The sequence below is a fragment of the Microcebus murinus genome, chromosome 5, assembly GCF_040939455.1.
Source record: "Microcebus murinus isolate Inina chromosome 5, M.murinus_Inina_mat1.0, whole genome shotgun sequence".
In the NCBI taxonomy this organism is placed as follows: domain Eukaryota; kingdom Metazoa; phylum Chordata; class Mammalia; order Primates; family Cheirogaleidae; genus Microcebus; species Microcebus murinus.
The window spans coordinates 110,254,246-110,265,882 of NC_134108.1; the positions used below are offsets into that span (position 1 = coordinate 110,254,246).

Genomic DNA, 11,637 nt, shown 5'->3' on the forward strand with positions numbered 1-11,637 from the left:
TCCGACCGGACTTCTGAGAGTTTGGCTTGTGCCGCAACTTCCGGTGCGGCTTCTTTTTACAGTTCGTAAAGTTCCTGGGTATAAGAGCAGCGAAGGTTCCGGGACAAGATGATGCTTGAGACAGGCACGTTCCGCTTTGCACTTGGTTGAAGTGGTTGGAACTGAAAGGGGAAGGCTGGAGTCAAACAATTTGTCAAATGTCTGGGAACGACTTCGCGCTGTGCAAGACACTCCAGGACTTGTAGTTCCACTCCGGGGAACTGACTCGCCGGACTGACACTGCCGGAAGTGAGGCTGCGGGGAATGGCCGCCGCTGCGACCCTGGCAGCAGCTGCCCGGGAGCTGGTGTTGCGGGCTGGGACCTCAGATATGGAGGAGGAGGAGGGCCCGCTGGTAAGAGCGCGGGGCTGTTTGTCCTCCGTAGTCCAGGTGGTCGTCACGTCTGAAAGGCCTGGGCTGGGTTTAGGCACCAGCGTAGGAGTTTCGCAGCTACCCGAGATGCTATCTGTTTGGTTCCCTATACTCCTCTCTGGGATGGGACCCTACCCTGAGCTTGGACCAGAATGGATGAAACTCAGGTTCTGGGGCACAATTTCAACTTTTCCCTACACAGTTTTTGGTAGAATAGAGAAGCAGTGTAAAGGTTAGGTACATGGCCTCTGGAGCCAGACTGCCTGGGTTCTAATTTCAGTTCTGCCACTTACACGCTGTGTGTCCTTGGGCAAGTTAACCAGCTTCTCTGTGCCATCACTTTCCATAGCCATAAGGTGAAGAAGATAATAGGACCTACCATATGGGTTGTCGTTAGGATTAGATGAACATGTGTAAGATGGCACCTGGCACATAGGTATTGCTGTGTGTTAGCTGACATTTCTAGAAAGTCTGGGGTTCCCCAGGGTAACATGATAGAACAGCTGGATAGCAGGTTCCTGAGGGTCCTAAATTTAACTGCAAGTTCTGCTCTGACCTCTGCAACTCCTAAGTTTCCTCTTTCCAGCATCTCCAATGTCTTTTTTTTTTTTTTTTTTTTTTTTGAGACAGAGTCTCGCTTGTTGCCCAGGCTAGAGTGAGTGCCGTGGCGTCAGCCTAGCTCACAGCAACCTCAAACTCCTGGGCTCAAGCAATCCTGCTGCCTCAGCCTCCCAAGTAGCTAGGACTACAGGCATGCGCCACCATGCCCGGCTAATTTTATATATATATTAGTTGGCCAATTAATTTCTTTCTATTTATAGTAGAAACGGGGTCTCGCTCTTGCTCAGGCTGGTTTCGAACTCCTGACCTCGAGCAATCCGCCCGCCTCAGCCTCCCAGAGTGCTAGGATTACAGGCGTGAGCCACCGCGCCCGGCTTCCAATGTCTTTTATTTTCTGAGATGGGATCTTGCTATTTTGCCCAGGCTGGCCTCAAACCCCGGGCCTCAAGTAGTCCTTCTGCCTCAGCCTCCCAAGTAGTGTAGCTGGGACTACAGGGGCTGGCTATGGTGCTGGGCTACCTTCACTGTCTTTATGGATTTCCTGATTCCTTGTCATATTCCCTTACCCATCAGCCAAAGTAGTAAATTAGGTACAGCGTGAGACTATTAGAATTTTTTGATTCAGTATCTGTGGCTCCCCAGTAAAAGCACCTCCCTTCTCTCTGGAAGGATTAGGGATACCCAGTTTTACTTTGTTCTCCTTCTTTCTCTCTGTCCCTCTGCAGGGGGGTGGTCCTGGACTCCAGGAACCACTGCAACTTGGGGAGTTGGATATCACCTCTAATGAATTCATCTTGGATGAAGTGGATGGTAAGTGATGGCATGGGGTGGCTACAGAGAACCTGTAATCTGAGAGGCATGGGGACTGGAAGGAATAAGGCAGGGATTGGTGTGCGGATGCTCTATGTGGGGAGAAGGATCTGTGGAGTTGGAGCCTTATGATAAACTTCTATTTTCAGTTCACATTCAGGCAAATCTGGAAGATGAGTTAGTAAAAGAAGCTCTAAAAACGGTGAGGCTTTCCCCTGTATTAATTTTCCCTCCCACCTACCCTTCCCCAAGAGGGAACAACAACAACAGCTTCTTTCTTTTGTTATATCACCCTGATGTTTTGCCCTTTAGCCTTTCACTGGTTCTGTTCCAGTGTCCCTTCACTGGGACTTCCATCTGACCTGTCATCTCTGTGTTCTCCCAGGGTGTGGATCTCCGTCACTATTCAAAGCAAGTTGAGCTGGAGTTACAGCAAATTGAGCAGAAATCCATTCGAGATTGTATCCTCCAGCACAAGGAAAGGGCGGTATTGTCGACATGGGGGTTTTGTGGGGTGTGGTTCAGACAGCCCAGCTGAGGCCAACATTTTCTCTCTGAGGCTTCCGTCACTTCAGGGAGAAATCAGAGAGTTACTGCAGGTCTGAGGATCTCCATCTTCACCATGAGGCCCCTTGACTTTTTGTGGGTTAGATATCCAAGAGAGTGAAAACATAGCATCTCTGCACAACCAGATCACAGCCTGTGATGCTGTCCTGGAGGTTAGTAACCGTAACCTGTAACTCTAGTAACTCAGAACCAGATCATGGCCTCTAGTGCCAACTTTTTAATTTTTTTTCTTATTTTTGGTAGAGATGGGGTCTTGCTTGTTGCCCAGGCTGATCTTGAACTCCTGGCCTCAAGTGATGCTCTTCTCTCAGCCTTCCACAGTGCTGGGATTACAGGCATACGCCTCCATACCCAGCTTCTGTGCCATTATTTAGGTTATCAGCCTTAGAGGAGACAGGTTAGCCTCATTTCCAGGATGACCTCAGGAGCCTTTTTGTTGTTAACTTGCTATAACTAATGGAATGTTATGTCCTGGTACCTTTGGGGTTCCTCATCATCTGCCACCCTCATGGACAAACAAATACTGGGGATCTCACTAAGAGACTTAGGTGGCCTATGTGTCCCCTACCAACCGAACGGCACTCCAGCAACATCTTCTACCCTTCCCCCCTTCCCCCAGCGCATGGAGCAGATGTTGGGAGCTTTTCAGAGTGATCTTAGCTCCATTAGCTCTGAGATCCGGACACTGCAGGAACAGTCGGGAGCCATGAACATTCGACTGCGAAATCGCCAGGCAGTTCGGGGGAAACTTGGAGAGCTTGTTGATGGTCTGGTGGTGCCCTCTGCTCTAGTCACGTGAGTTACTGGTTTAAAGGGTCCATAGCAGGTAGATAGGCTGGGACCTACCCTATTTACCATGTAGGTCTCCTGGCTCTGGGGCCTTAAGTGCCTTTTAGTGGGTGGGTTGACAACCATTTCTAACCTTGATAAATGTTTAGGCATCAAAGATTAGGAATGATCCATGGTCGAGTATGTAGTGAAGGGGTCCAAGGCTGGGGGGGGGGGGCATGTCCAGGAATAGAAAACTTTGTGTATACATCTTGACTATATGGTACAATGTAAGAAGGTAGAGGTGGCAGAGGCTGGAGGTAAGGAGTGTGGTTTGGGTCTGGTTTAGGGATGTCTGGGTCTGCCTTCTAACCCATCCCACCCCTCCCTGCTACCCAGGGCAATTCTGGAGGCTCCAGTGACAGAGCCTAGGTTCCTGGAGCAGCTACAGGAGCTGGATGCCAAGGCGGCTGCAGTCAGAGAGCAGGAGGCTAGGGGCACAGCAGCCTGCGCAGATGTCAGAGGCGTGCTGGACCGGCTCCGGGTCAAGGTGGGAAGTAGGGGTGGAAACCCTGGAGACTACTAGAACCGGCCTCCATAAGACCTTCACTCTGGATTTGCTTGGCAGAGCCTGTCCCCAAGAACTTTTCCCTGCCTTTACCAGGCAGAACTCATCCTTGCCTCTCTGTGTTTCCCTAAAGATCTTGAGAAATACCAGAGGTATTCTCCACGCTTACTCTTATGTTTAGCATTTGTCACTTCCCCCAATTCCTCTCGTGCAGCAAAAGGATTGCAGCTTCATGCCCTGTATTTGGTTCCCCCATCTAGGCAGTGACGAAGATCCGAGAGTTCATTCTCCAGAAGATTTATTCCTTCAGAAAACCAATGACCAACTATCAGATCCCCCAAACGGCCCTACTGAAGTACAGGTCACCACCTGAAGGAAGAACACGGGATGGCTTTGGAGCTTTTGAGCAACCAGAGGTGGGCATCTGGTTTTTTTGGAAGATAGGGAGACTGACTGACTTGTCCCTGGCCTCTCCAGGTTCTTCTATCAATTCCTGCTGGGCAATGAACGAGCGACAGCAAAGGAGATCAGGGATGAGTACGTGGAGACGCTGAGTAAGATCTACCTGTCTTACTACCGCTCTTACCTGGGGCGGCTCATGAAGGTGCAGGTGAGGCCACGGAGGGAGAAGCATTCCTGGGTACATGGACTAGAAGGAGGAGACAACCCTGGGCAAGGAGGGACAGGAATTTTTCATCGTGTTAAGGGAAGAGATGGTTACCAATTCTCTTTTCTGTTTTCTCTAGTATGAGGAAGTTGCTGAGAAAGATGACCTAATGGGTGTGGAAGATACAGCAAAGAAAGATATCCTAGTGCTGGGGAACCCTTTTGCCAGGCCTTCAAAGTGGGAGGACTGCTGGCTCCAGTCACTAAGGCACTGCTTCTTACCTTTTTGTGCACTGAAACCTTTGAGAATATGCTGAAAGCTCCTTCCCTCCCCAGAAAAATGCACATATCATTTTGACACATAAGTTTGCATATGATTTTAGGGGGGTGTAGAAACCCCCCTTTCACAGATGTCAGGTGGAGTCAACCCCCAGTACCGAGAAAGAGGGATGTGTGGGCTTGTTTGGCTGCCTGGCGTTCCTGAGACACCAAGTCTTTGGCCCAGCTGTGGTCTCATTGTTTTCCCTGACTCTGACCCTTCTCACGATTCTTCTCGAAGCCATCCCTCCGCAGCAGAAACACCATCTTCACCCTGGGGACCCGTGGCTCTGTCATCTCTCCCACTGAACTTGAGGCCCCCATCCTGGTGCCCCACACAGCCCAGCGGGGAGAGCAGAGGGTATGAGGAGGAACAAGCTTCAGTCATGAAGGGAACTCTGAGCATGGGGAGGGAAGGCCAGACCTCAGGGCAAAGCTTCCCCCGCTGCATCAATCCCCTTGGAACCAGGAGTAGCCTCCACTCACTCTGGCCTGCTGTGGTGTGAAAAGGGTTGGGAACCATTGACTCAGGGCCATGCGGAGGGGAGAGACTGGCAGAGGGGAATGACTATCCGAGGCAGATGTTACAGTAGATGCAGCAGCTGGTGGGAGTGGGCTCTTCCTCCTGTGCGTTTTATGTCCCCCCACCGTTTTGGTGCCTGTTCAGGGTTCCCTTTCACAGCCTGGATGTAGGTTGGGTGGGAAGGGTCTGCTGGGCCCTCTTTACCCAGGTTTGCTGATTTTTCAGCCATATCCATGGAGAACCAGTGTTGGGGTCCATCTCTTGTCTTTTTTCTTTACTCCTCTGCTCCTAGTATCCATTTGAAGCTCTCTTCCGCAGCCAGCACTACGCCCTCCTTGACAATTCCTGCCGTGAATATCTTTTCATCTGTGAATTTTTTGTTGTGTCTGGCCCAGCTGCACATGACCTATTCCATGCTGTCATGGGCCGTACGCTCAACATGACCCTGGTGAGATGCCTGTTGCCTGTGCTCTTAAACCCCTTTGTCCTCAGTCCTTGTCAGCACTCTAGTGGAGTCATAACTCTGGTAATGCTGAAACGAGGATCCCCTTACTCTAAAATATCTAAGCCTTGTACTCACAGTGTGACTCTCCATGAAATCCTCAGAGTTCAGGGTCCCAGACACTACCCCTACTCCTGATTCACAATCAGGCAATAGCACCTGGAAACCGAGGGGCCCCCAAATCGTGGTGCTCAAACCCCTGACCTAAGCTCAGCCCTGAATTCTGCTGTGATAGGCTTGTGATCATAGATCCTGGTGAGCAGGGCGCCAGGACCATCTGAGTGGCAATGGACAGGGAACGAGGGAGCATTTTCCCTTTTGGTCTCTCCTTTCCCTCCCACCCACTGTCTCATCCCCAAAGAGACACATGCATTTGTTCATAGCCACTGGAAATGACAAACTAACACTCTCTTTGAATCTTCTGCCTATTCCCAAATCACAGAAACACCTGGAATCCTATCTAGCTGACTGCTATGATGCCATTGCTGTTTTTCTCTGTATCCACATTGTTCTTCGGTTCCGCAACATTGCAGCAAAGAGGGATGTTCCTGCCCTGGACAGGTCACTGAATTCTAATCCTTGAAGCCCTGCAGGCTATGAACTCTCTTGGTCTTACATGACTCTGCCCTGAAACTTGAGCTCCTACTGACCTGATACTGTTGATCCTCATTCCCATTCCTCTACTTTTTGACTCACCTTTCACACACCCCCACCTCTACCCACCATCGTCCCTTAACTTGAAGAATGTCCCACTCAATCCTAATCTTACCTCCAACATTCCTTGCTAGTTGACCTCTGGTTCTGATTAAGCCCACAGGTACTGGGAACAGGTGCTTGCCTTGCTGTGGCCACGGTTTGAGCTGATCCTGGAGATGAATGTGCAGAGTGTCCGAAGCACTGACCCTCAGCGGCTTGGGGGGTTGGATACTCGGCCCCACTATGTGAGGGAGGGCAGGGGTAACAAGGGGTTCTTGAAAGCCAGGGCTCTGAGCTTCACTGTGAGGGTTGGCCAGCATCACAGTTGTGTCATGAGCCACACTCTGTGAGCAGGCAGTCTAGGAATGTGGCCAAACTCATGGTGGGTTGGGCACTATTGGTAAGAGGGATTGGAGGAGCAATGGCCAAGGGAGTTGGGAGGTTGTGTTAGCTGGACCCTCGGGTTGGTGTGATTTTCTTTCCGTTGTCTTTCTAGATCACACGCCGATATGCAGAATTCTCCTCTGCTCTCGTCAGCATCAACCAGACAATTCCCAACGAACGGACGATTCAGCTGCTAGGACAACTACAGGTGAGGGTAGGGCAGGAAAGACTTCCCAGTAGCAGGGCTGCTGCCATGGGTAGAGGATGAGGAAGGGCGAGGTGACCTTACTTTTTCCTCTCATTTCCTTTTGGCTTTTTTTTTCAGGTGGAGGTGGAAAATTTTGTCCTCCGAGTGGCAGCTGAGTTCTCTTCAAGGAAGGAGCAGCTTGTGTTTCTGATCAACAACTATGACATGATGCTGGGTGTGCTGATGGTAACAGATGTTCCTCCCCCGCCTCCCTACCCAGAGAATTCAGTCCCCCTGCTCTGTTAGCTCCGTAAGGGCAAAGATGATGTCTGTCTTGTTCATTGTTTTTCTCCTGGAGTCTGGCACAGTGTCTGGCTAAGTACAGTAAGTGTGGAATGAAGGGAACATCCTGAAGTGAAGCACTGCTTTCCCCAAACTTGACATTTCTCTTTGTCTTCCCTTAGGAGCGGGCTGCAGATGACAGCAAAGAGGTTGAGAGTTTCCAGCAGCTGCTCAATGCTCGGACACAAGTATGGGTGTGGGGAATGGGAAGTCTCGTGTGCTGTTTCCAGCTGTGTGTGTGTGGATAGGGGTGTCATAATGGACCTCAGGTGCACAGAATTGGAATTATTTATAACTCTTGGTTTATAACATGCTGTTATTATTGATTTATTTTGTTTTGTAATAATATAAATACCCATGAACCCACTACACAAACCAAGAACTAGCACCTTGGCAAAAACCAACATCAAAGTGTGAATTCTCCTCACGCTATCCCCCTGCCTCTTAGCAGAGACACCTGTTGGCCTAAGTATTATGTTTAACATGCTCTTGCTTTTTTCTCCCCTTGGTTTTTTTTTTAGAGCTTTCATATTTTTTTCTTTCTTTCTTTCTTTTTCCTGACCACCAGACCAACAGGGACATGTTGGGGTTTTTTCTAATGCTCTTGCTTTGAAAAATAACAACAATATGTATGCCAAAACAGAAATACATTCTGGTTTTGAGTCTCATAAAAACAGAGTCATAGGATTTTTTTGTCACCCGGGCTACAGTGCAGTGGCATCATTATAGCTCACTGCAACCTCAAACTCCTGGGCTCAAGTGATCCTCCTGCCTCATGTCATTGCTATATAATGTTATACTATATGATACATACTCATCTGTAAGTGGATCATTTCCAGTTTTCTGCTACTGTTGAGTATTGTTTATGAACAATCATATGTCTTTTAGTGCACATAGATGTCGATGAACTTTATCAAAAGTTCTCTTGGTTATAAATCTAGGACAGTAGTCTTGCTACTTATAGGATATCCCAGTATTCAACTTTATGAGACAACACCAAATTGTTTCCCTAAGTAGTTGTAGCAGTTTACTTCATACCTGCAATATGTAAGAATTCTTACTGAGCCACATTTTCTTCAACATGTGGTATTATCTTTGCCATTTTGGTAGGTACAGGTTGAGCATCCCTCATCTGAAATGCTTGGGACCAGAAGCGTTTCAGAATTTGGAATATTTGTATTATACTTACTCAACATTAATGCTTCTTATTAATTGTTCATCTTTATGTCTGCTTCCTAAACTTTAAACATTTTGTACAGAACATACAACTGCTATCTATGTCTCACAATTCAAATGTCAGTAGTCTTTGGAAGTATGAGTCCATTGCTTATTGTGTTTGCTGACTCTTGTGGTAGCTTGCCTTTTTATATCTCTGGTGATCTTTGACCTCATTGCTTCATCTTAATCAGGGAGAGCTGTATGGGCCTAAATTAGGATTGAAGATATTCTCCTTCACAAAGGATTTGCCTCTGCTTTTGCACTAGATGAGAGGTGCCACCCACTTGAGTCTACATTGATGTCTCTTTGAGGCGCTCACAGGAGACCTAGGCTCAGTTTCCAGATAATAAAGTGGCCATGGCCATTTGCCTTCTGGTAGCTTTGCCTCTTCTCCCAGCTGCCCACTTCTTGGGCTCTAGCCTTGACCCCAATTCCTTATTGTTTTGCTTCCAGTTCAAATTTAGTTTTGGTTTTTTTGTTTTTTGTTTTTTGTTTTTGTTTTTTTTTTTTTTTTTTTTGAGACAGAGTCTCGCTTTCTTGCCTAGGCTAGAGTGAGTGCCGTGGCATCAGCCTAGCTCACAGCAACCTCAAACTCCTGGGCTCAAGCGATCCTACTGCCTCAGCCTCCCGAGTTGCTGGGACTACAGGCACGAGCCACCATGCCCGGCTAATTTTTTTATATATATATATATATATATATTAGTTGGCCAATTGATTTCTTTCTGTTTTTATAGTAGAGACGGGGTCTCACTCAGGCTGGTTTTGAACTCCTGACCTTGAGCAATCCGCCCTCCTCGGCCTCCCAGAGTGCTAGGATTACAGGCGTGAGCCACCGCGCCCGGCCGGTTTTTTTTTTTTTTTTTGAAGAGGGGGACCCTTGGAGATTTCCTCTACCTCTTATGAGACCAGTAGATGTGTTAAAATTTATGACCTTTCCAGAAGTTAGCTGTTCTGCTATGGGAATGTCCTAGTCGGTCATGATGCCAAAATGGGAAAAATCTGCTGACACCAGGACACTTGACTGTATGTATATGTGTTTGTGTCTCTCCAGGAATTCATTGAGGAGTTGTTATCTCCCCCTTTTGGGGGTCTGGTGGCATTTGTAAAGGAGGCTGAGGCTTTGATTGAACGTGGACAGGCTGAGCGACTTCGAGGGGAAGAAGGTATGAGGATGGTAGTGGTGGGATCAGTGGTAAGGTGAGTGGGAGAGAAAAATAATAGAATTCAGGGCCAGGCGTGGTAGCTCTCGCCTGTAATCCCAGCATTCTTGGAGGCTGAGGTGGGAGGATTGCTTGAGCTCAAGAGTTCGAGACCAGCCTGAGCAAGAGTGAGACCCTGTGTGTCTATCTCTCTTTCTTTATCTATACACACACACACATATGTATATAAAGATACATACAATGCAGATTGCATGGGGTGGGGGTAGAGCAGGAAAAACTGAGTTTGATGGTGAGGATGGCTATGCATGGGGAGGACTTAGTGGGATCCAGGATCACCCAGCCAGCTCCCTGACACTCTCTTTCCTCCTGCTATCAGCCCGGGTAACCCAGCTGATCCGTGGCTTTGGTAGTTCCTGGAAATCATCGGTGGAGTCTCTAAGTCAGGATGTGATGCGGAGTTTTACCAACTTCAGAAATGGAACCAGTATCATCCAGGTGACATGTAACTCCCAGGCCCAGCTTCCATCCCCCATCGCTTATTATTCTCCTCTTTTCCCTGAGCTCAGCATCATTTAAGTGACCTTTGATGTTCAACTGCTGGCTGTGCCCAAAGTTCTGGATGAGCCCTCCTGATTTCTAATCATCATTAGCACCACCTCAGTCTGATCCCACTGTGACTTTCTCTGACCAGGGAGCATTGACCCAGCTGATCCAGCTCTATCATCGCTTCCACCGGGTCCTGTCCCAGCCCCAGCTCCGAGCCCTTCCTGCCCGGGCTGAGCTCATCAACATTCACCACCTCATGGTGGAGCTCAAGAAGCATAAGCCCAACTTCTGATGTGCCAGGACCGACCCTGAGATCTGCCAGTCCTCTCCATGGACTTTTGTACCCCATCCATACCCTTCTTCACCTGGGGTCCCCCTTCCAGTTCTCCTGTGCCTCCTAAGCCCTTGACATGCCTTACCCTATCTTCATTCCCAGGACCCTGCCTCAACAGAATAAGCTGGATCCCCTTGGCCTTCTGAATGTCCCAGTGTCTTCAGGTTTCCCAAAGCTACTTTTCCCTGGGCTTCCAAATGACCTTTATCATTTTCCCAATTTTGTCCTTTCCATGCAACGCTCAAGACTGCCTCAATCTCTGGCTCACTCAACTCTTATCACCATGTCCTGAGGCATGAAGCCTCAATTCTTAGAAGGGTGGGAAGGGGTGACTTCCCCCAAGTCATCAATTTTTTTGTTGTTGATGCTCAAAGTGATTTCTTTTCTGTAGCTTTTTTACCTAAGATCTCAGCAGCTTGAACACTAACTTATCCCCTTCTGACTTGAGAATTATTCCAAGGTCAGTCTGTAGAAAATAATAAATATTTAATATGATAGGATAACACTCTTTTCCCATTTCCTTTCTCCTTCCTCCCGAGGGCTTCAAGTGGCCCCACCTCTTCTCCAGTCACCTTCCTTCTCTGACTACTTCCTGGGCTTACATCCCTTCCAATGGGTACCCAGAAAAAGGGGACACAGTAACGTCTAATCTCTAGCTACTTCAGGCCAAAGAGGTGGCTGCGTAATTTTAGGGTGGGGACTATTTCATAAATAACCAACCTGTTGGAGGGAGGTGCCTCTGGTTAAAATGGCACATGCCTTAAGGGCTTGGAATAGGCTGTGCAGGCTCAGGCTCTTTGGAGGGGGGGCCCTACCCTGGGAAAAGCCCGAGCTAACTCTGGCATTGCATCATCTGCCTCAGCTGAAGTTCCTTGGCACCTCTGGTTGTGGCTGTCACAGCCACTCACTAGAGGGCTACAGCACCCACACCCTCACCCACACCCACGCCGTTGGGGCAGGGGCAGACCAGGTTCGCAATTTATCCATCTCATCCATTTCTGTGTTTGCCCTGGAGCTTTCCTGCTGCACAGCCTCCCCCTATATTCCTCATTTGAACTTTTTTTTTTTTCTTTTTTTGCCTAGCTCACAGCAACCTCAAACTCCTGGGCTTGAGCGATCCTTCTGTCTCAGCCTCC

At 48.5% G+C, this 11,637-nt stretch overlaps 1 protein-coding gene across 1 annotated transcript; it reads left to right on the top strand.

The window, feature by feature from the left end:
- The first annotated feature begins 52 nt into the window (after positions 1-52).
- Positions 53-11,004, top strand: VPS52 (VPS52 subunit of GARP complex). The gene is made up of 20 exons (XM_012791352.2): positions 53-393; positions 1,698-1,782; positions 1,932-1,984; positions 2,168-2,243; positions 2,434-2,501; positions 2,969-3,144; positions 3,517-3,667; positions 3,946-4,046; positions 4,163-4,295; positions 4,432-4,489; positions 4,837-4,970; positions 5,425-5,580; positions 6,077-6,195; positions 6,452-6,575; positions 6,827-6,922; positions 7,040-7,147; positions 7,366-7,431; positions 9,513-9,624; positions 9,998-10,116; positions 10,313-11,004. The coding sequence occupies exons 1-20, from the start codon at positions 304-306 to the stop codon at positions 10,457-10,459; spliced, it is 2,172 nt and encodes a 723-aa protein (XP_012646806.1). The 5' UTR covers positions 53-303; the 3' UTR covers positions 10,460-11,004.
- Positions 11,005-11,637: the final 633 nt, after the last annotated feature.

What these genes read in the sequence shown, in the direction of transcription:
- VPS52 (XM_012791352.2), top strand. Translation starts at nt 304, where the DNA reads ATGGCCGCCGCTGCGACCCTGGCAGCAGCTGCCCGGGAGCTGGTGTTG. An exon ending in ACGGCCCTACTGAAGTACAG is followed by an intron (nt 4,047 to 4,162) that starts GTCACCACCTGA and finishes TGGCCTCTCCAG; the next exon opens with GTTCTTCTATCAATTCCTGC. An exon ending in ATGGAACCAGTATCATCCAG is followed by an intron (nt 10,117 to 10,312) that starts GTGACATGTAAC and finishes TTCTCTGACCAG; the next exon opens with GGAGCATTGACCCAGCTGAT.